Source organism: Arvicanthis niloticus, chromosome 1, assembly GCF_011762505.2.
Source record: "Arvicanthis niloticus isolate mArvNil1 chromosome 1, mArvNil1.pat.X, whole genome shotgun sequence".
NCBI classification, from domain to species: Eukaryota; Metazoa; Chordata; class Mammalia; order Rodentia; family Muridae; genus Arvicanthis; species Arvicanthis niloticus.
This window is the reverse complement of record NC_047658.1, coordinates 144010897-144035590: the sequence shown is the minus strand read 5'-3', so window position 1 is coordinate 144035590 and position 24694 is coordinate 144010897. Positions and strand designations below refer to the sequence as shown.

The window sequence follows — 24694 nt, the reverse complement described above, 5'->3', positions numbered from 1 at the left end:
TTTTTTTTTTTTTTTAATATTATTTCTTTTTAAATCTGAATCCCTGGTAGGTATCCATATGGCTTTTCTTCTTTTTTCCCCATACATATCTTTGGTTTTAGTTCTATGGCTTCTTAAATTGGAAGCCTTTGTTCTTCTGTGTTTGGTTTTGTTATTTGATTGTGGGTTCTTGTTTCCCCAGTCCACAGAAACTAAAGTGGGAGCAGTTGAGTATTTTCATAAGCAGTCTGGGAGCAGGAAAGGAGAAAATATATTCATGGTTATTCTCAAGTGATTCTCAGTTGGAACCCCTTAGACACTGAGAGCAACTGGGTGTAGTCTCCTGGGAAGGAGATGAAGCAGAAGTCAAAGTGTGGGCGACCGACACTTAGGTGGACTGTGGGCGGGGCTGTGCTTCTTCTGTGGGTGCCGATGTTCTTAATTGTTGTGTACTCTAAATTGTTATGTAATCTTATGTAACAAGTTCCAAGATTATGAGTGGGGCCATGTTTACTTGGCAAGTTATTTTTTATTTCTTAGTATGTGAAGGGCATTGTCTGCACTAGCAGGGTTAAAGTTAGGTGAGGAAGTCAGGCAAACCCAGGATTTCCCAGGCATCAAATCAGGCACGATTTTCCAAGATCACTATCTCTTTTTTTCTTCCTCCTCCCACCTTGCTGGCTTTTATTGCATGCTTTTCTAGAGTGTTTTGTGTTTTTGTTGGCTTGTTTTTGTTTAGGGTTTTGAGACAAGGTCTTAAAGCACAATCTTTCCCCTCAGCTCCCCGAGTGCTGTGATTACAGTTGTGTGTTGCTCATGCAGCCCACACTGACAGTCTCACAGTCCAGGCTGGCCTTGAGTGCTGGCGTTACAGCATGTCCCCCCCCCCCACCGTATCTGTCCTCCCCTGCCCATAATTTGATCAGGCTCCTTGTTCTCTGTCTCGGAGTTGTGAGGGTTCTGTGCAGATGTCGGGTGTTCCCTCACTGTCACATGTGCAATGTGCACATCTTTTACGAGGCATGAGCCTTTTCGTTTTGTTGGTTTCCTTTGATCTTTTATGTAAAGGTTTGTTAGTTTCATGTAGTTTCATTTATTTTGCTTATGCAGCTTGAATCTGTGATATGGTATAAAAGTCATTGCCATGGCCAGTAGCAAGAAATTTTTTTCTGTGTTGTTTCCTAGAAATCTTCTGTTAGGTCTTTATCCATTTTGATTCTAACTCTTTGGTGTTCACACAAAATGGCAGGTATTGGATCAGATTAATTTTTTTTTAATTAAACAATTTATAGATATATAGTGCTATTACTGGATGCTGTGCACACAGTTTAGAATACAAAGAAATCATACTTTAAAAGGAATCATTAATATATTTTTTTAAGTTTTAAATTTTTTTGTTTTGACATAGTGAATGTTTCCCTACACAGTCCTGGCTGTCCTGGAACTCACTATGGACACCAGGCTGGCCTTGAACTCACAGAGATCTACTGACCACTGCCTCCCAAGTGCTGGGATTAAAGGCATGTGCCACCATGCCTGGTAGAATAATTAATTTTAAACATAACATTTATGTAGATTGATTATCACTTATGTTGTTTATCTGTGTGTTCTATGTGTGCCATGTATGAGAGTGCTTATGGAAACCAGAAGAGGGTATTAGGTCCTCTGAAACTGGAATTATAGGCAATTACGAGTCACCTGATGTGGGTGCTAAGATCAGAACTTGGGTTCTTAATTCCTGAGCCATTTCTTCTGCTTCCAAATCTGATTAGATTTACAAAAATATAAAACTAGTTCCAAAGCTTCTACCCTGAGTATATCTTGAACCGGAGTTCTAGTGTGTTCCATTGTAAAACCATTTGTTGGGCCAGTGAGACAAAGAAACAACAAATGTATGCACTGGCTGGCAGATGTCCACATCCCCCAGGCTGCTGTAGCTGAAAGTCTGCACCCTTCCCCCAACCGCTGTCACAGATATTTAGGTCAAAGCCACTTAGAATCAAGTGTCCTAGCCTCTCAGGCTTGTAGCAGGGAAACATTATTCTGAGAATCAGTTATAAAAAACGTATGGTGGTATGTGATAGTCTACCCTGTAATTGCTGCATTTGGGAGGTAGAGGCCAAAGGATCAGGAGCTCAAACAAGGTCATCCTCAGCTACATAGAGAGTTTAAGGTAGTCTGGGTCACATGGTACCCTATCACAGAGAGAGACAGGATAGCGCTGTGATGTGTGGTGGAGTGTGTGTAATCGATAGGATGAGAGCTTTTCTTCACTGGCCACTCAGTGCTCTATCTGAATTCTTTACAAAGTTCAGTGGAAATATTCAGTGATGTACTAGCCATGATCTGTAGCCTAAAATAGTGACCACAGCAGCATGAGCTCCTGCCAACTGGGCCAGTCACAGACACAAGCAGAACTCATGCTGGGCTAGTTGGCTTCCTGCCCTTGACTTTTAACATGACAACTTTATGATAGTGATGTTCTTCTATTGGGCATGTGATGTTTCTCTGTCTGTGAAATAGTAAATATTGATCCTCAGTGTCTTCCCTCCCTACATCTGATTTTCTTAGTTCTGTTATTCTCTATTGATTATTAGCTTATAGATGCAATGAATAGAAAACCCCCTTTTCTACTATTTGGTGGGCCAGCGGTACAATCATTACACAAAAAGCAAGACAAATGCTCGATTCATTTTATTTGTTTACCAATTTCCAAAATAGTGTGTTGGTTCCCTGCCATCCTTCAGAGACAACTAATTTGTTTTTTGATTATCACAATACACTTGTGGGGGCTGGAGAGATGGCTCAGTGGTTAAGAGCACTGACTGCTTTTCCAAAGGAAAGGTCCTGAGTTCCATTCCCAGCAACCACATGGTGGCTCACAACCATCTGTAACAGGATCTGATGCCCTCTTCTGGTGTGTATGAAAATAGCTACAGTATACTCATACATAAAATAAATAAATCTTTAAAAAAAGATAAAAAAAATCCAATACGCTTGTGGATGTGAAAACACTCGATATATTTTTGACTAACTTAATCCTTACTATTTCCTAAGTTTTTCCATATATATATATTTTTTTTATGTAATAAAACAAAAATATATATTATATACAAAATATATTATATAATATATAATATATAGATACTGTTTTGTTTTTCAAGACAGGGTTTTTTGTGTAGCCCTGACTGTCCTGGAACTCACTCTGTAGACCAGGCTGTCCTCGAACACTATGGATTCGCCTGCCTCTGCCTCCCAAGTGCTGTGATTTATTTATTTGTTTGTTTGTTTATTATTCCTTGGTTTTTATGATGTTGGGTATAGAACTCCATGCCTGTTCAATAAGTAATCCACCATTGAATTACACTCTTCTTTTGGGGATGGATAACTATGGAGAGCTAGAAATTTTACTAAAAAACCAGAACTGAGTCAATCAAGGGGAGAGGAGGTCCTTGATGACGCCACTTGGGAGATGTCGCCTGAAGTCCTCTTTTTGGAACAGGTTCTTTTACTTGCATAAACTCAGCCATTTATAGTGGAATTGCCCTTTTAAGTTTTCCAGAAAAATTTATATGCATAAAAAAACTGTAGTATTCAGGGTTTTTAGAATATTAAGTTGAAAGAACTTAAATTTTTTGACTTACTTTATGTGTATAAGTGTTTTATCTGCATGTATGTATACCACATGTGTGCTTAGTGCCCAAGGAGATCAGAAAAAGGTATCAGAGCCCCTGAGACTGGAGCTACAGATGATTATACTAATTATTGTACTAATTAATTACTGTTAATACTGTTTATATGTTTGGTTGGTTAGTTGGTTGATTTTTTTTTTGTCTTCAATTCAAATAGTTGTTAGAGTGAAAATATGCAGACATTAGTACTAAGTTTGTATACTTTTTGTAGTATTAAATAAAACTTAATGTGGTTGTTATAATGAAAATACACTGTTTTTAATGGATTTTACAATTTCAAAGCCCTCTTCTCTTGTGCATCACATTCTTTTCCTTGTGGTGCTGAGGATGTGCCAAGGACACGCTGGACAAGCGTGTTCCCACCGAGCTTCATCCACAGCCCTCCCTTTTTCATTTCTAAATCTCTGTAACAACCTAAGATGTCTGTCACAGTGGGAACGTGAAGGAGTCAGGGATCGATCCTCACCCTTCACCACTGGGCACGTCTCCATATCAATCTCCTGTTTTACAGATAAAGTAAGTGACTCCTTTGACAGGTTTGGAGGCCTTTCCAGTTACTTTGTTTCACCTGATGGAGGCAGGACAAGAATTCCTCATTGTCCAGAATGCCAGCCAAGGCAGGGCTCTCTCCCAGCAGACTTAGGGTGCAAGATGTCTTCAGTCAGAGCTAGGGCTTGCTTCAGTATTGGCTGAGCCATGTAGGATTCAGGATCCAAGTGGCAGCATTATAATTTGGTATAAGTGACCCCTATCTAAATTAGCATCGACCTAGGACAGTGTGTGTCTGGAGACAGAATTTGTAGTTGTTTTCTCGGCTGTATTCACATTGCTCTCTAGATTTTTGGATTGTGGATTTTTGGGTAGGAAAAGATCTTCAGGAACATTTATTCAGCTTTTAAAAACTGCTTTTCTAGCTATAGTGTTTATTTATTTATTTATTTATTTATTTTACCATCTGGAATACATGTATCTTTTGTGTGATATGTGGGTTCACCAGGATTCCTTCCTGCATCTCACTGCAGCAGCAGTCCCTAATTTACAGGGTCTCTCAGAACGTCACTGGTTTTGACTTGTGGTTTTACCTTAACTCTCATAAGAGAGCTCACACCAGCATACCACGTACATCACTTCAGAGCTATAAAAATAGCACTGCATCCTATTTTTCCCAATTTAGGTGAAACCCATGAGCATTCACATCACAAATTTAATGTTTCTTCTCAGAATAGTAAATTCGTTCTTTTCTTTCCACAAGTAACTTGGTAAATTCCCCAAAGATTCCCCTAGCAAGTCTGTTCAGTTAATTATAGGATGCACATGGAATTGAGAACCAGCGTGAGTGTGAGTGGAAGTCAGTGGGTCTCATTTTATCTAAAAATGGTTATAATACCTGCACCCTGCAGATTCTTTTCCCCATTTGCTCTTTTTCTACTTGTTTGCTGTTGTTTGAGACAAAGTCTTATTGTTTAACCCAGGTGGACCTCAAACTCACTATGTAAACTAAGTCTGTAATTCTTCTGCCTCAGCTTCCTCTAACTGGTAGGATCGTAGGCAAATGCTACCATGTCTAGTCCAAGAAGCAAAGCTTTCATATAGCATTCTTAGTTTTTTTGTTTTGTCTTTTTTTGTTTGTTTGTTTTTGTTTTTCCAGACAGGGTTTCTCTGTGTAGTCCTGGCTGTCCTGGAACTCACTCTGTAGACCAGGCTGGCCTCGAACTCAGAAATCCGCCTGCCTCTGCCTCCCAAGTGTTGGGACTGAAGGCGTGTGCCACCACTGCCTGACGCATTTTTAGTTCTTTATGGAAAACTCTATTTGAAAATAGTCAGTGGTGTAGGCGAAGGTAGGCAGACCTGAGTTCAAGGCCAGCTTAGTTTACATATTGAATTCCAGGGCAGCCAGAGCTACATAGAGACCGTACTTCAAAAAAACAAAATTAATAATAATCTATTTTTACTGTATTGCTCCGCCCTGTTTATTCATGTTCAAACAGAGTTGGCTAATGTGTTTTAGTTTCTTAAGTTCACCTTATAGCAATGTCAGTAATAATGAAACTATAAGGTTCACAAATTTTTGCCTTTTCTAAGAAATACCTTTTCATTCATTTTTTTAGGAAACAAATATACTCTAGAGACTCGGCCCAACCAAGAAGGCATTGATGTAAGGGAAGAACTCCTGAAATTTCACTCCACGTATTATTCCTCAAATCTGATGGCAATTTGTGTTTTAGGTAGAGGTAAGAACTGCTCAAAACTTCAGACCATCTGTGGAATGTTTTTTGTTTTTTGTCCATTTTGACTATTTACAAAATATTAGAAGAATCTAGGTACAGGTGTTTACCTGCTTATAGTTTTGAAAATGATCAACAAATGGGAATTTTACTTAAAGGAACTGTCTTTCAAAAAGAAGTTTAGAGAGCTTTAACTGGAGACCTGAAGAACATGGGAATTACTAGTGCGTTTTCTAAATGTGTAAAAGCAGGGACAAGATACACGGTGAAGAGTGCCAGATTGACCTTATAGCAGTCAGGGATCTGCAAAGGAGAGGAAAACAGACCCTGGAGAAGGGAGGAAGTATCTGAACAGCAGAGGCTCCTTTTGAGGTGTGGCTCAGTGAGCACACGTGTTTCCCTATTGGGTTTTGTCCTCGCTGTGCGTGCTTGGAGCAGCGCTACCTCTGGAAGTGGCTGCTGTTCTGTGTTGCTGGTGGTAAATGGGACTTTCAGTTGCTCTAGTCCTTCTGAAGGCAGTTTACTTTTATTGTTATTTGAGGCAGGGTCAGACTGCATAGAGCAGCTTGGCCTCAAGTTTGTGGTAATCCTCCTGCTTCTGCTCCTGCTCCTGCCCCCAAGCCTTGAGATTATAAATGGGAACTTGGCCTAAAATTAAATATGGGTTGGATACAAGACAGAATGGAAAAACAGATACTAAAAGTGTATGAGTGTGGTATAGCAGTTAGAATTCACACTTTATAGAGACCAACAGCCTGACTTGGAAGCCCAGACCCACTGCCTGCTTAACCCTGTGGCTGTGAGCCAATGAGATTTGGCACTTTTCTAAACATCTAACTTTGAATTTGTGAAATAGCGATGGGAGCTGGAGGTTTTCTTCAGGCCTCCACATGCAGGCACACTCACATACATGGAAATAAATGTAACTAAACATACTAAAGATTCGTAGACTGTTCTGTACTAGTGGATATGTAGAGCTCAGTCCTAGAAACTAGGTACATAAAAGCTGGTTTGTATCTTAGATAAAATGCACGATGATGTCTGTCAATCCGTTTTGGATAAACACTAAGCATTAGCTAAATTAGGCATGAGCTCCGCCCTCAGTGTTCTTGATTTAGTGGAGGTGATAGAGTAAGGGTCCGAAAACATCCGATGTGTCATTTTCCTGATCAGGACACTCTTCCTAGGATCAATAGATGATTCATGTTTTCTTTAGGGACAAGAGGAAGACTAGCCATGTGGAAGGGTCTCTGTTACAAAGGGACAAAAACATTGTTTTCTGGCTTTGCTGTAGCTGTTCCTCTGGCTGTAGCAGCAAATACCATCCAAACATTTGGCAAATAAGTAGTGATCAAACATAGACACTGAAGTTACCCAGTACTAGTGTCACAGTTAGAAGAGACTCAGTTCTCTGGGCTCTGGTGCTCTCAGCTTAGTGGGAAAGTCGGACTGGCAGTATTATTCAGATGCCTTACCTTTAAAAAGTTACATTGTGGGGCCGGAGAGATGGTTCAGTGCTTAAGAGTACTTGTTTCTCTTACAGGGGACCTGAGTTCGGTTCCCAGCACTTACACAGTGGCTCACAGGTATCCATTACTCTAGCTCCAGGGGATCTTGACATATTCTTCCGCCTTCCATGGGCACCAGGCATGCATGTGGTACACATACATACATGCAGGCACATGTTAAAAGAAAAAAGAAACCCCAACATGGTTTTATACTTTAATGGTAGAAATGCTGGAGAGTGGTAGAAAGACTTTACTGTCATTGATACTTGATGTGGACAAAGTAGTTGGCAGCCCACCATGCCTCAAGTTTTATGTTCCATCAATAGATAAACATATCCTCTGACATTTTTTTTCTTGTGTAACACTTATAATAAATAGCCCAGACCGGCCTAGAACTCACAAACCTCTAAAATTGGCTGCCAAACTGGGATTATAAGTAAATGCCTCCATGCCCCTCCATCTGACATCTCTTGTATCAAATATATTTTAGCATTCTTGAGTTCACTTGTCGTAAAACAAGCCTGGTCTGCTTTTTGTCTGGCTGTGTAAACCTTTCTAAATACAGCTAAGTAGTTGTTGGTTGTGGTAGTGCACACCTTTCGTCCCAGCACTTGGGAGGCAGAAGCAGGTGGATCTCTGTGAATTCCAGGCTAGCCTAGTCTACAAAGTGAGTTCCTAGCCAGCCAGGAACAAGGCTAGTATTCTGTTGTCTTTGGTATTTGCTTTGAATTTATTACAAGAAAGTCTATGTGGATGATGTGTGTGAGGTAATACATTCTGAGGACTGTCTGGATATTTGAGTCTATACAGCAGAAGTGACTGTGAGTGAGACGTAGCTCTCGGGCTTGCACAGGGCCTCTGGCAGGCTCTGACTGCTTCATCTTTACTGGATACAGGGATTTTCTATTTTTTTTCAGGCTTTCCTTTTAAAACCATAAGACATTTCACAAGGTCCTGAGGCCTTCGTTTCTGTCTGTGCTTCAGTTCTGATTGGTTAAACTCTGTTTTCTATCTTTGTTTCTTGTAGAATCTTTAGATGACCTGACTAATCTGGTGGTGAAGTTGTTCTCTGAAGTGGAGAATAAAAACGTCCCTTTACCTGCGTTTCCTGAGCACCCTTTCCAAGAAGAGCATCTTAAAGTGCGTGCACACATTTCTGTTACTTTTCATTTGTGAACGTAACTGTCACGGCAATTCAATAAATTTTATGTGTGTTAGGAATGTGTATTAGTGAAAATGCACCAAAATGTTTTGGTCTCTGCATGCTAAGAATAGTTTGGTAGCTGTGACCTTGGCAGGCTATTAAAAGTATTATCAGTGCCAGAAGGCAAGGATCCACAGCAGCCTTAGGATCTAGGGCAGCAAACTCAGATCACTTAGCCCATATAAAAATCCACCGAATGAGAACCCAATTCCTTTGTCATCATTCCTGTGCAGTCTGGCATCTGATTTACCAAAATCAGTATTTTTTTCATTATTAGTAAGTATTTCACTCTGTAGAAGTTGTATGCAACAGATATTTTGTGATTTGTCTTTTTTTTTTTTCTCCCCAGCAACTTTATAAAATAGTACCCATTAAGGACATTAGGAATCTGTACGTGACGTTTCCCATACCAGACCTCCAGCAGTACTACAAGTCCAACCCTGGTCATTACCTTGGTCATCTGATTGGGCATGAAGGGCCTGGAAGCCTGTTGTCAGAACTCAAGTCAAAGGGTAAGTGTCTTTCTGAATGTCATCACCCCTGCCCCCCATCTTTCACTGGGTCCCTCAGGTCACCTAGGAAGGAAGGGTTTTGGAATACACTGTTGGGAGTTTGAGTAAGGTGGTCATTGTTAGTGTGTGTCTGCTTCTTGTTTTCGACTCCTTTTCACAAATCTGTTTTACCCTTTAGTATTCATTGATGAGTGAGAGTGAGCTGTTTTAAAAGTTATCATCATACATGTTGGAATTGAACCCAGACCTTTCTACATGCTAGACAAGTGCTTTACTCTTGAGCCATATACTCAGCCATGCTATAAATGAAGAAGAGGTGAAAAAGGTAAAAGCCAGCTGGAGAGATGGCGCATGCTCTTCCAGAGGTCCGGTTCAGTTTCTAGTAACCACATGGTGGCTCACAGCTGTCGGTAATGGGATCCAATGCCTGCTTCTGGTGTGTCGTGAAGAGAGTGACAGTGTACTCATGTACATAAAATAAGTAATTTTAAAAAAAAAAAAAAAAAGGTAAAAGCCCAGCTGTGTGCAGTGCACATCCCGGTAACCCCACCTTTCTGAAGCTGAGGCAGTCAGATCACCAGTTCAAGGCTAGCTTGGGCTATGTAGTGTTGAGGCCCACATTCTGCCTCAACACTTTTGGGGCTAAGTGCTCTGTTCGGGAGAGAGTGTGGCTCTTGGGGCAAGAGACGCGAAGAATGGAGACAAGACAGGGTGTGATTCAGTCTCTTCTATTTTCTCATGTCTCCCCTATTGAAGGGAATGCTGAGGTATTTATATACGCAAACAGGAGAACACAGGTGAAAACACTTTACCACGTGCACCATACAGCTGAGGTCACTAAACAGCAAAACAAGCTATGTGGGATAAACAATATATTTATCAGAGTGTGCTTCAGCTGTTACAGGCTTTTGACAACCAAGTCTTTCATCAGGGTATATGGTTCCAGATGGCTGCAAAGTTGATCTAGCCGCTTTCTGCTTAAGTCAGCTCCCAACAGGTCCCCCTTTTTAAATTTTCAAAAGGGAAGGCTGGGAAAACTTACGGAAACCGTGCCTGTCCTAGGTTGGAGCAAAGGACCCCAGCCTCACTTAAGATGATGAGGCCTCCCTTATTTTAGGGGCAAGGGTCTCGATATGCTCTCTTACCCGTCATTGGCTAACCGGCTTAGCACGCAAGTTAGGGGTTAACCCTGTCAATCTTGATGACAGAGGTTTCAGAGTCCCCTACTTCCAGCCTGTAATAGCGGACCTGTATGGGTTTCATTTGTTATCTGTTGCCGTACCAAAGCCATCAGTTTGAACAGCATGAACCCGAAAGACAAGAGACTTAATATCTAAACCGTTGATATAAAAGCAACACTCTTTAAGGCAACACACAACTTCCCCTGTTGGAGAAGTGAAAGGTCTAAGCCTTGTACCCACAAATTTATACCAATGAAATCCTTGAATTTTGCATCAGCTTAGTAACAATTATACAGATAAAGACAGACTAATATTAACCACCTCAGTCCCCAAGTCCAGGGAATTGGGGCGCCGACTCTTCATTAACTTCTTCAAGCTGAACATGGGCGTTGAGATTTTAGAAGAGGAATGAGGGGAAGGGTAAATTGATAAGCATCTGAAGTCTGTCTTAACTACATCCAGCTGGAAGTCCAGGGCATCAGTGAACATGCAGGTGATAAGATTCATTCTCCAAAGCTGTGTATTCTGCAATATACAAATCTCAAAACAAGGTTTAGTATCAAGATAATTATTTTGATTCTCTGAAATCTAGTGTTCTGGAGGCCTACCTCTGTCATGTCTGATCCATATAATTCTGGAAGACATAACTACTACCTTAATGACCTCATTAGAAAACTCATAGAAAAACCTTTTTTCCCAAATTAGCCTTTCCTTAAGCCAGTAACCAGAAAAACCTTTACATTGAGTTTTTATCCAGAAAAATATAACTAACTCAGAATCACACCCATTTTGAAAGTTAAACCAATTAACATTATCATTCTGCTTAGCTCTCTGTCTAGAGCAGCCTTCTATTTATTCCTCGCGTCTTTAAAGCCTTTTTCATCTGTTTTTACTCATTTCTTGCCCCATTTTCATTACTATAACCTTTATCTGTTTGGCTCTCTTGACTCAGAGCAGCCTGCAATTTACTCCTTGCATCTTTAAAACTTTTTTCATCTGTTTCTGCTTATTTTTTTCTTGCCCCGTTTTTGTTACTATAACCTTTATCTGTTTGGCTCTCTTGACTCAGAGCAGCCTGCAATTTACTCCTTGCATCTTTAAATCCTTTTTCATCTGTTTCTATTTACTTATTTCTTGCCCCGTTTTTGTTACTATGCAATCACCTTTGTTTCACTTCCGAATTCAGCCAGCTCCGTCAGTCGACTGGTTCTCCAGCGCAGGGTGTCTTCCACTGTATCCCACTTACTGGAGTTCTAACGTTGAGACTCTGTCGGTCTACTGGTTCTCCAGCGCAGGGTGTCTTCCACTGTATCCCGCTTACTGGGGTCCCTGTTCGGGCGCCACTAATGTTGAGGCCCACATTCTGCCTCAACACTTTGCCTCAACACTTTTGGGGCTAAGTGCTCTGTTCGGGAGAGAGTGTGGCTCTTGGGGCAAGAGACGCGAAGAATGGAGACAAGACAGGGTATGATTCAGTCTCTTCTATTTTCTCATGTCTCCCCTATTGAAGGGAATGCTGAGGTATTTATATACGCAAACAGGAGAACACAGGTGAAAACACTTTACCACGTGCACCATACAGCTGAGGTCACTAAACAGCAAAACAAGCTATGTGGGATAAACAATATATTTATCAGAGTGTGCTTCAGCTGTTACAGGCTTTTGACAACCAAGTCTTTCATCAGGGTATATGGTTCCAGATGGCTGCAAAGTTGATCTAGCCGATTTCTACTTAAGTCAGCTCCCAACAATGTAGATCAAGACCAGGCTAGGCTACACAACGGAACTGTCTCAAAGCAATAAAGAAAAGCCCATGATGGATTTTTTTTTCCCAACCATTTCTTTACATATTGTTTATTTAGCTGCTTTGATCCATTAGACTAGAAAGGTTTAGAATCTAGGAAGGAGATGAGTTCCAAAGTCTTCTCAAGGACCTACTGTGTGTTACTGTACACATTTAAGCACATGTCTAATTCTTGTCAGGAATTGATTTGCTTTCTGAGCTAATTTTGTTCCTACAGGGTCAATTTTAAATCTTTTTTTTTTTTTTTTTTTCCCTTCAGACAGGGTTTCTCTGTGTAGCCCTGGCTGTCCTGGAACTCCCTCTGTAGACCAGGCTGGCCTTGGACTCAGAAATCTGCCTGCCTCTGCCTCCCAAGTGCTGGGATTAAAGGCGTGCGCCACCACTGCCTGGCCAATTTTAATTCTTAATTTCTTCACATGAATGGTATGGATGTTAGTTGGATGTGGTAGTGGTACACACACACACACACACACACACACACACACACAGCGCACAATTAGAAAACTAGGGGCGGAGAGATGGCTCAGTGGTTAAAGCTCCTGCCATACAAGCATGAGCACTGGCATTTGTATTCCCAGAGCCCAGTGTCCACTGGTAATTTCAGCTTCCCCAGAACTGCTAGGGAGACTAGTTAGTTACATCAGTGAGCTCTGTGTTTGAAGGCAGTGCCCTGCCTGAATGAATCAGGTATAAGAATGATCCAGGATGATTGCACATCAACCGTGGCCCCTTAAATGTATGTGCATCCACACATCTGTGCTCATACACATGTAGAAATACATTAGTACACATGCACACATGAAAATAGAAAAAGAACTAAAGGTGGAGAAAACCATTCCTCCCCATGGCCCAGTGACAAGGTTCAGCCAATAAAGTGCTTTCTCCCAATCCTGATGATCTGAGTTCACATCCTGGGAACCACATGGTGGCATGAGGAAATCACCTTATAAGAGTTGTCCTCTGGCCTCTACTTGCACATTGTGGTACATGTGTGAGTTCACATGTACACAAAATAAAATTAAATTCTTTAATGTTGGAGCTGGACAGATAGCTTAGAGCTTAAGAGTGCTTGTGGCCTTAACGGGAAACCAGAGTTTTCACCCTAGCACTCTCAAAGCAGCTCATAAATGCCCATAACTTACACTTGTGTGAATATACATACTCATATAAATGAATAAAATTAGTATTTTTAAAATATTAAATACAAAAACAAAAACTTAGGGGTTCTGTGTGTGCACGCGTAGTGTTCGAGTTTGAAACCAGGGTTTCCTATAACTAAGCCTTCTGCTACTGAGCTACATCCTCTAAATGCTAAATGCTCTAGTATGAGCATTTCAGAAATCTCTTGTTATGGAAGAAGCCAGGGCTGGCATAATGTCACATCACAGCTGAACGACTTGAGTTTGATCGCTGTACCTCACGTAAAGCTAGAAGCATAGAACTGAGTCTGCAAAGTTGTCCACCTTATGTTCTGACATGTGTGTGCCATGTATATACTCCATGCACACACAGTAATACATACAATTTAAAAAAGAGAAAAGCCACACATTTAATTATATTGTCCTTTTCTTTGAATATTGCAGGCTGGGTAAATACCCTGGTTGGTGGACAGAAGGAAGGAGCCCGAGGTTTTATGTTTTTTATCATTAATGTGGACTTAACTGAAGAAGGGTTATGTAAGTATTAATTGGATTTATTTTTTAATTTCTCATGCTGTAGGAAGAAGCTGTAACACTTTAATTCATACGCTTTATCCATTATATTTTTCACGTGTAACCTGGCCTTTGTTTGTCATAACCCTTGCCCCTTAACAATTGGTTTTATGTGATATTGGTAAAATGTATATGTGGCTTCTCATTTACTGCCCCAATGTCTATTCTGTCACATGTCCCTGAGTCCAGAGGGCTGTGTGTGGGACATCTAAAACCAGGCTCAGGGAAGTGAGGACTCCGTGTTCTAAAAGGGACTATCTCCATTTAACCTGACTTACTTAGGAATGAGCCCGTGCTTGAAGGATTCCAGGACTGAATTGTTTTTAAGTGTGCCCCTTTTTTCCAGTACATGTTGAAGATATAATTTTGCACATGTTTCAATACATTCAGAAGCTACGTGCAGAAGGACCTCAAGAATGGGTTTTCCAAGAGTGCAAGGTACTTTTGTTTCACCAAAATTTTTCTTAAGGCATCTATTTTTCAAAAACAAACATGTAAACTAATTTAAGGCCTAGTTAAACTTCTGGGTTTTCCCAAATTAAAGTCTAAAATGTTGTAATGTGTAGTTGTTTTAACTCAGACTTAGTGGTTGCTGTTGGATTTGTTAGTGGGGGCATGAGTTAGGGGCTGAGGTATTGTGTTGCCTCTTGAGGAGGGAAACTGGCACGTTTCAGGGCTTGTGTCACTTCCGGCCCAAAGCTGCATAGGACTGTTCCATTTAGATCTGGTGATAAAACACTAAAAGAAACAATAAATTATTTCATGTATAATAATTATGTTCTTCAAAGTGATTTTATTGAATGAATAGAAAACCCCACTCCCGTCCCTTTTCTGAGACAGTTTGTTTACCTCTCACTTTGTAAACTTGGCTGGGCTGGAGTCCACGGAGCTCTCGACCTGTCCCTTCCTGTCTAGTGCTGCTGTTAAAGCCTGAGACCATCATATCTGACTTTAAAAAAAAAAAACCAGAAAGTGTTTATCTTTCAGACTTTATATTTATTTGTTTGTTTATTTTTGAGATGGTTTCTCTGTGCAGTCCTGGCTGTCCTGGAACTAGCTTTGTAGACCAGCAGGCCTTAAACTCAGAGATCCACCTGTTTCTGCCTCCAAAGTGATGAGACACCACACCCTGGCTGTCTTTCAAATAGTAAAAGGCTTCTTTTAAAATAGATTAAAGAAATACTTTAAATATAAAGACCTATTAAAATTCTGACATGTATTTTAGATTGGGTATCCTTTTCCCACTGGTGTTAGGGATCCAGTGCTAGACTTGGTGCATGCTAGGCAAATACCCTAGCACAGAGCTATGTTCCCAGCCCAAGGAATAGCCTGCTAAACTTGGCAAAAATTTAAAGTATAATTATACCTTGTAGAAATTATGACAGTAATTTCTAATGTGGCAGCAACAGGTCTCCAAGTCATCGTCCTAGAAGTTTCAGATTTCGCTAGGTTCTTTCAGACTTTTCTGATTCCCTGACTAGTTATTTCAGTAATGTAGGCAGTAGAATTTTAAAAAAATAATAATAGTCTTTTGCTGTGCCATCCAGGCTAGCTTGAACTTCTGAGCCTCCTACTTCAACTTCCTAGAGTGCTAGAATTCCAAACGTGTGCCCTCATGCCCAGGCATGGCGCCTCTTAGATTACTTGTTTGTTTCGTTTAGAATTGTTTATTTATTTTAAGCCTATTTGATAAGTTTTAATTTATGTTTTTCCATGCCTTATACATTCCTCAATCAACTACTGCCAGTTTTCATGAGTGTAATGATGATAAAGTTGGAGTACGAAGCCTGTAGTTCAAACAAAACACTAAAATGTATTTCTGAATAATTGACTTATGTCTACTTGGTTAACGCTCTGTTCTAGGACTTGAATGCTGTTGCTTTCAGGTTTAAAGATAAAGAGAGACCACGAGGCTATACATCTAAGATCGCAGGAAAGTTGCACGTAAGTTGGTTTTCCTGTCCACAGTGGTGTGTAGAATCTTTTAGATTCCCCATGTTACTGTCATTGTTACACAAATGATACAAATTGTGACTCACAAAACTTCAGACATTTTAGCACTGGGCAACCTTTGATGATGAGATAAATTTAGAATGTTACTGCTTCTTATCCTAAAAATTACTTTCTGTAGCATTTTCATCACATGGGCTGTCCTAGTTACAGTTTTATTGCTGTGACTACGGCAACTCTTATAAAAGAAGCCATTTAATTGGGGCTGGCTTACAGTTCAGAGGTTAAGTCCATTATTGATACCCTGGGCCTGGCTTGAGCATTTGAAACCTCCAAGCCCACCCCCATGGACACACTTCCTTACCAGGCCACACCTCTTCCTTTGGGCCTGTGTGGGCAGCCATTTTCATTCACACCACCACAGTGGGTGCTTTGCTTATTGGCTGCATCTTTCAGTTCTCCAGCATCTGTCAAGTGCTCCCTCTGTGATCATTTTATATCATCTGTTTCCCTCGTGTCCCTTGTTACTGTGTTAGTTTGAGCTACTGTTGTTTCTTACCTGTAAGTAATAACACAGTCTCCTACCTCTGTTTTCCATTTTGTTCTCCACCATAGTTTGTTTACTTTTCTAGCTTAAATTATTATTATTTTTTAAGGCACACACCTTAAAATTATTTTGTGGCATTGGGATCAAACACAAGGCCTTATGCATACTAGGTAGCAGTCTAAAACTGAACCATACCTCCAGCCCCTCAGTGGGTTTTGAAAACTGAATTCAGATTGTTTTATTCTTCTGTTTAAAATTCTACAATAGTTTTTCCTTAGTGTTGTACATTTCAGAGCATCCTTGGCATTGGAGAGGTACCATGTTCTCTGGCCACATTCATAGCCTCTCTGCAGCCTCCCTTTCTAGTCCCGTGCTGCTCTAGCCATAGTAGCTTTCTAATTTCCAAACATTGAGCATACCGGTCTCCCTTCAATAGCAACAGTGATTGACCCCATGCCTCTCACAGGATTGGTGGGATGTACCGCTGAGCTGCATCCCCAGGCCTCTTTCTTTGTTTCTGTTGTATTGAAACATTCTCACTGAGTTGCTCAGGTCTTGAGCTCACTTTGTAGCTCCAGAAGGCCTTGAACTACAGTCCCCTTCCTCAGCTCCTGAGTGGCTGTTGGACAGGCCTGCACCATCAGACCTGGCTAGCTGTGCTTTTGCACTTGCTGTTGACTGTACATAGAGTATGTCTCTAGTGTTTGCATCTTCTTATCATAGATGGCTTTCAGGATGATCTTCCCTGGCCTCCCAAACTAAAACAATGTCCCTGCCCCTGTCTCTGCCTCTCTTATTTCCTTCACAGTATCTAGTATTAATATGACACCATTTGTTTATTGTTCCAGTTACAAGACATGTTCTCAGAGAGCAGGGACTTCATGTGTCTTTTACCCTTTGCCCTCAGTACCTGAAGCAGTATCTAGGAAAGCTGCCCAATGACATTTTCATCATGTGTCAATCCATCTCACAATTTTAGAAATTACTTTTACTAAAGCAATGACAAAAACTTCTATAATAGTTTCATACAGGAGCCAGAATATAATCCATTTCTTTTTACAGCTTTGTAAATGTTTGATTTCATTCCTAGAAATTTGAGAGAATACAGTTTAAAAGCTTGTGCACTATGTATTAAAAATCCTCTAGGTGTCAGTATTTCATTGTCAATTTTTCATTAGCGAGTGTCAGTTTTTAACCAGATAGACTGTAGTTTTTCTTCAAAGGAAATATGAGAGCCAGGTGTAGTGATGGCTCAGGCTTATAGGGGGCTGAGGTAGGATTTTGAGTTTCAGGCTAGCCTGAGCTACAGAATAAGATCCTACTTCCTCATCCCACCCAAACCAAATTATCTTAGTCTCAGTAATGTAAATATATATGAAGATTGTCTGTGTACTTAGCAGAATCATCATGTATGAGACTTAATGATGGGGCAGGCCGGTCTGGTGTGCACAGGGCCCTGGTTTAGTCCCCAGCATTGCCGAAGAGAAAGGTGTGATAGGCAACAGAACCTTGCTAAAAAGGGGCATATAAAATAAAAAGTGTATTATATTATATTATTATTTTATTATATATCTGTGTATGTTAATAAACTATGATAACTTTCAAATATTAATCATTTATACTTTACTTTTTCAAAGTATTATCCCCTAAATGGAGTGCTCACAGCTGAATATTTATTGGAAGAATTTAGACCTGACTTGATAGACATGGTTCTTGATAAACTCAGACCAGAAAATGTCCGGTAAGTCATTTGCAGGTTTTACTGTTACTAAATTTTTTCCATGGTTAGAATCTTAAAAATTATGATTGTGAATAAAACACTTTTATTTCTATGTACTTACTTACTTTTGAGACAGGATCTCACTTTGTAGCCTTGGGTGACCTGCCCATCACTGTGTGGATCGGGCTGGCCTCAAAAGCCAGGACTAAAGGTGTGCACCACCGAGGCAGACTTGTGAACTTTTTAAGTCAAGTATGATTGCAAGCCTGTTAAAATGATACTCACCCACAATTCCAGCACTTGGCAAGTAAGCATTCAAGGCCAGCCTCAGTTACATAGAGAGTTTGAGGCTAACCCTGGATTACATGAAACCTCCTCTCAAAATATCACTCACAAAAATTTGACTGCACAAGTAGAGAGTAGCATAATGACAACAGCAAGCTTCAGCCGTCTGCCCTCAGTCCATGATCAGTCTCAGCTGTAGCCCAGCTCCCTCCTCCACCCTCCTTAAAGTCCAGTGACAGTAATACAGAAAAGAAAAAAACCAGTTCAGACTCAGATTTCCTTACTCTTAGCCTCTCATAGCACATAAATGCCAGAATCTTCCTCTCCCACCAGGAGAGGGGTGACACAGCCAAGGACACAGGCCAGGTGTCCTCTCACCCAGCACAGCTCTGACACTGTCCATCTGGAGTGAGGATTTAGTTGAGTGTTTTATTTAGTGATGAAATGGAGAAAATGTTCAGATTAGCGTGGATTATTATCAGACTATGTTAAGTGCTAATACAATGCTTTAGTTTTTTGTTAAAAAAATGCATTAAGGGTCAAGGTTTAGAAATCTTTCCCAATGAAAATAAGTTATGAGATCATACAGAAATTAAATCTGTTTTCATGTATACAATCACAAACAATTATAATCTATCTTGTGTTCAGTTTCTTTGTTTTTAAGATCGATTTTGATTTAATTTATTTGTGTCTGATTTGTGCCACGGGTGTGAGGGTGCCTTTAGAAGTGAGAGGGTATATAGGCAGTTGTTAGTCACCCAGTGTGGATGCTGGGAGCTGAGTTTAAGTCCCCTGGAAGAACTCCAAATGCCACTGGGCCATCTCTCCAGCCCAAGATCTGTATTTTGAAAGAGGGGTCTCATTTTATAGCTTGCCTGTAAATTGTTACATAAATCAGACTGGCTTCAAAGCTGCATGGATCCTCCCACCTCTCCCTCCTAAGAACCAGAATTACAGGCATGTGCAACCATACCAGTCTTTTTTAAAGGCAGTCTCCCATGGTCCAGGCTGGCCTTCAACTCACTGTGTAGCTGAGGATAAGCCTGCCAAGTTTGAGGTCAGCATGGGGTATTTAGTGAATTTGAGGTCAGCAAGTAAACAGGTTTGCCCCACACGCCTGGCAATCTGATTTGAACCCTAGAACCCACATTAAGGTGACTCCCCAAAGTTTTTCTCAGACCATACATGCACAATGTAGCATGTACCCACATACATGGCATGCTTGCTCTCTCTCTCTCTCTCTCTCTCTCTCTCTCTCTCTCTCTCTCTCACACACACACACACACACACACACACACACACACACACACACGCACATGCATGCACATACGTGCGCGTGTGTGAAAAATCATGATTTAAATTGTAATCTTTGCTGCAAGTCAGTACCAGCATTTTTGGGAGTGCATGTGCTGGAGCCTGCGCTTTACTAGTGATTAAATTGCATGTTTCTAAATTTGCTATTTTGTGCAGTTAGATTTCAAGACTCTTTTTCCTCTTACTGTCTCTTTAAAGAGAAGTGTTTTTCCTATAGAGGCTTAGATCTGTGACTGCTGTCACTGTAACTGCAGCAGGTCACTACGGAAGTGTACAACAGCCTGGGGTAAGCTTGCCAACTGCCAGGCCAGAACTGTGTTGCTCAAACTGTGTACATTTTTCTTTTTAATTCCACTGAGACAAGTTTAATATTGCAACCAGGGAAGGAAACTCTCAGAATGAAAGGAACACGAGAGGTTATTTAATGTGGCCTGTCTGCATGCTGCTCTTATGCTGTGCCACCCAAGGAATTTCCATCCTTGCATGAGAAGGAACTCGCTAATGTTAAGGTAGAGAAGTTTCTTTTGAGTGTTGATACTGTTTGCTGGTCTGTAGGTGCCGCCCGTTACTAGTTCATCCTTGGAACTCACCTTCTTATGCCTGGCCAGTTGGTGTCTTTATCATACTCTTTCACAGTGTAGCAAGAGTGTCTTTGCTGTGTTCCTAGTTTAAGTCATAAATAATTCTATTAATTTGGGACTTGTTATTCATGATGAACCCACTCAGGGACTGTCTTCTCTGTTTCATAGCCTAAGTGTTGGCTGTAGAACTCTCAGTAGTCTGTGCTTAATCCACTGGCTTATGGTGTTCAGGTTCCGTTCCTTTTTCTTTAAAAACACAAGTATTGGCCCATCTCTAGTGTCCTGCCTCTTTTCATATCCTCCAGTCTTTTCCAAAAGACTAACAGTGTTTTCTGCTTCCTTGTATGCAGAGAACTGGCAGTCTTTGCCTGGGGCTTTGACTATGTCTGACCTCCCAGTCTGTGCCTGGACTGTGACTGTGTCTGACGCCCTATCTTGGGCTTCAGCTTTTTTGTTTTTGGTTCACCTGCACTGTGTACAGGCCAATGGTGTTTTGAAAGTAAGAAAGGAATAGTCTCTTAACATTCAACTAGCTTAGTATAGTTTGCTTTAAGCTATGCATTCTATCAAGTATGCATGCATTTCCTCAAGATAGGAACTGTATTTATCTTTGCAGAATCAAAGCTGGTATGGTAAGAGTTCAAGAAAAGTTAAAAATTTTTTTCTCAAGCTTTTAGCTCATTTTTCATCTTTCTTGCTTGATTCCTTCTTAGTTAAAGAAACACATTTATGGGCTGGAGGCAGGGCTCTGTGGTTAAGAAGACACAGAGCACACAGACATAAACATATTTCAGTACTTTGCATGCTCCTGGGTCTCCTCAGCACTTGTCTTTTGTTGTTATTCTTTGATTTTATTTCATTAATATAATTTTTATTTGTTTGCTTTGCAGTTTTTTCTTTTGTGTATATATTTTTAAAATCTAGTTTGTGGGATTGTTGGTGTATCATAATGATAGTGCATGTACTTAGCATGTGTGAGGTCCTGGGTTCAATTCCAGCACCAGAAACAAATAAAAATCTGATTTGTTATGAAATTGTAGAATTCTATTAGTGGAGAAGTAAAGTTATCCTGATGTGAATCTCCTTTGGAGAAAAAATAATGAAACTGAAGCCTGCAAAGGCTAAATTGCTAATTTAGATCTTCACTGAGACTTTGGCAAGGCTTCAAAGAACAAGAGTCAGCGTATCTGCCACACCCAGGTTTCGACTTGCCAGGGTCATGCCTTTAGAGTAACTGGATTTGACATAGTTACCTGTGAGGCCTCTTTCTAGTCTTCAGTTTTTGACTTCTTTTTCTCTTGGGCATTAGTTGCAAAAGTCTCACAAGAAGTCACTCTCTGGAACCTATAATGAATGTCCTTTAATATCTGTTGCTAGCAAACCTTTTGTTTCCAGATGCCCCCCTTTATTAAACACAGATCCTTTTCTCATATAACACAACTTAAATACAGTTTCCCTCCCTCTACTCCCAGTTCCTCCCCACCTTCTCTCCCATCTAGATCTATTCTCTTTCTCTTATTAGAAAAGAACAGGCATTTAGGAGATAATAACACAGCATAATAAAAAATATATAATAAGATAAAACAAAAACCACCATATCAAAGTTGGATAAAACAAGACAATAGAAAAAGAGCCCAGGAGACAACAATCAGAGGAATCCAGAGTCAGAGACCCTCTCATTCACACATTCAGGAGTCTGGCTGTAGCATTCTGTTTGTTCCCATTTGCTGCAGGAAGATGCTTCTCTGATGTTGGCTGAATAAGGCACTGATCTATAGGTATAGCAGAATATCATTAAGACTTGTTTTATTGTTACTTTTTTTTTTTTTTTTAAATACCAGTAGTAGGACTGAGTTTTACCCTAGGTCTCTGGGATATCTAGACTTGGCCACCCAAGCAATGTCAGGTATGGGTTTCATCTCATGGAGTGGCTTTAAGTCAAACTAGCCAGTTGGTTACTACGATAGTTGGTGTCACTGTTGCCTTAGGCAATATTTTACAGGTAGGACAGATTTTAGAGCGAAGGTTTTGTGGTTGGGTTGGTGTTTACTTTTTCTCTTTTGGTGGCCAGCAGAGTACCTTCCCATGTCATAGACACTGGCATGTTGGGGTGAAGGTTCTAGGTAGGCACCAGCTCGACCTCTCCATGTTTACTGAGTTGTGTGGGTGTTGTCTTCAGCAATGGAGTCTGCCGTCAGTTTGTGGAGAGCAACCTATTGTCTTGGCAACAGCCTGGGTTGTTTGGGAATTTCCATGGAACCCTTTTTGGACAATTCAATTGAATGAAACCCAATCCTGACACTGGAAGCTTAGTTTAACGACAAGAGATGGCCAGGAGGTATCTGTCTTCCTCATTTTTTAGAGACTTCATTACGATTGCCTTCCTATCATATAGGACGTTTCCACTGCACTATGTTTCCATGCTGCCCTTCAGTGTTCTTGAATTCTAGCTGTCTTCCCTTTCATTGTCTCCCTCCACTCCATCTCTCCTCCTTCCCACCTAATCCTCCCAGTCTCCGATCCACCATTGGGAGTGGGTATGTGCTTACCATACATGGAATCAGTTCTCTCCTACTTTTACATGGGTTCCAGGGATCAAATTCAGGCTGCCAAACTTGTGCAGCACATGCTTCTCCCTGCTGAGATTCCATGCAGCCCCCAGGGAGCAGGAATTGTCAACATGCATCATTCCCTGTGGACATCACAACAGAGCTCATTGACCTCTTAAGGTCTGATTCTTCTCTTGTGTTTTTGTGGAGTATGTTTCTTCTTATTTAGCTTGTTTTCTGGAATTGGTAGTGATCAGTGACAGGTAGACCAGTCTGAATGGCAAATAGATGAATTGAACTGATTAGTGCCTGCCTTAAAGACGGTTGATAAAATCAAGTACAGTTGTTCTGCAGAATGAGTTAAAAATAGAAGGTAATTCAGAATTAGCCAATGCTGTTTTGGAAATCCAGTAAGGAGTTTGGAATGGAGATCATGGTTCTGCAGCTAGAAAAAGTGGCTTAGTGGTTAAAGTGCTTTCTAGAACCATGTTAGTGACAGGTGGCCTTGGTAAGGCCCACTTGTAATTCCAAGCTTGGAAGGCAGAGACAGGGAATCCCTAGACAATCTAGCTAGGGCGACTAAAGTATTGGCAAGCTCTGGGTTTGCTTGAGAGATCCTGCCTTAGTGAATAAAGTGGAAGAGCATTGAGGACAACTCGAACTGCCACATGCATGCACGAATCACCACCTCTCCTCAGACTGCCACATGCATGCATCATCACTTCTCAGACTGCCACATGCATGCACGAATCACCACCTCTCCTCAGACTGCCACATGCATGCATCACCACCTCTCCTCAGACTGCCACATGCATGCATCACCACCTCTCCTCAGACTGCCACATGCATGCATCATCACTTCTCAGACTGCCACACATACTTGATACATGAAAATGGGAAGAGAAATGGAGATTCTGACAGTGAATGGGATTGTGCACATGGGTGTGTTGATGGCAGCACTAGGCATTCAGCTGTGAGGACTCCAACCAAACACCCGAGAGGACCGATGGAGTAAGTGCTGATATAGACCTAGTTTTGACTTGGATTGAGAAAGAAACAAAACCAACTGACTTTATGCTAACCCAGTCAAGCTAATTGTGTAGAATTCCTCAATCTAAAAGGTTCAAAATGGGCTTTGTCCCAGTGTGGGTTTGAGTGTGCTGGTGTAAATGTAATTTCAGTTTAAATAGGTAGGAGGCGGGTAAGATTTTGCTGATAAAAGGCTCTTGCTCTTCTCTCCTTATCCCCCGTGGTGCCTGAGATCAAACCCACAGCATCTCTTATGGTAGGCAAGTGCTCTATTATTGACCTGTCTCTTCAGCCCAGTGATTCTTAAAATAGTCTGTGTCTTTGGACATTCTGCCTCTGCTTCCCCTCCTTGCATTAGTTACTTTTCTGTTGCTGTGTTAAAGTGCCATGGCCAAGGAAACTTAGAGAAGAGGGAGTTTATTTGGCTTACGCTTTTAGAACAAACCATCATGGCAGGCAAGTGTAGCAGCAAGCATGGCTGTGGGAGCGAGAAGCAGTGAGCTCACAGCGTGAACCACAAATGCGGAGGAGAGAAAGCAAACTAGAAACATGTAATGTTTCTTAACCCACCCCTAGTGAGACACTTCCTCCAGCAAGGCCACATTCCTACACCTCTCCAAACAGGGTCCCCAGCCAGGGACTGTGCATACAAATGCCCAAGACTATGGAGGTTGTTTCTCATTCAAAACATCACATTTCTTGACTACCCCCATTTGAGTTCTCTTCTAGGTAATTTCCGGTATCTCATCAAAGATAGCTCTTAATAGGCTGAAAGATGGCATTTCTCCTTGTTCCCTTCTCTCCCAATAGCAGGAAGACCAGTGTCTGTGGAGTAGATAAATTTGGTGTTAGTTTCTGGCAGGAAAACAACACAGAATAGAGCCAGGTGGTGGTGGTGAAAG

General features: G+C 41.0%; 1 protein-coding gene across 7 annotated transcripts in view; it reads left to right on the top strand.

Moving 5' to 3' along the window:
• Positions 1 to 24694, top strand: part of Ide (insulin degrading enzyme) — a 96473-nt gene that overhangs the window by 40787 nt on the left and 30992 nt on the right. For all 7 annotated transcript variants that reach the window (XM_034500869.2, XM_034500855.2, XM_076919807.1 and 4 more), the window contains 7 exons: positions 5780 to 5902; positions 8432 to 8544; positions 8958 to 9120; positions 13689 to 13781; positions 14164 to 14255; positions 15681 to 15761; positions 17952 to 18055. In XM_034500869.2, the coding sequence (XP_034356760.1) occupies positions 5780 to 5902; positions 8432 to 8544; positions 8958 to 9120; positions 13689 to 13781; positions 14164 to 14255; positions 15681 to 15761; positions 17952 to 18055 (769 nt within the window). The remainder of the gene's footprint in view (positions 1 to 5779; positions 5903 to 8431; positions 8545 to 8957; positions 9121 to 13688; positions 13782 to 14163; positions 14256 to 15680; positions 15762 to 17951; positions 18056 to 24694) is intronic.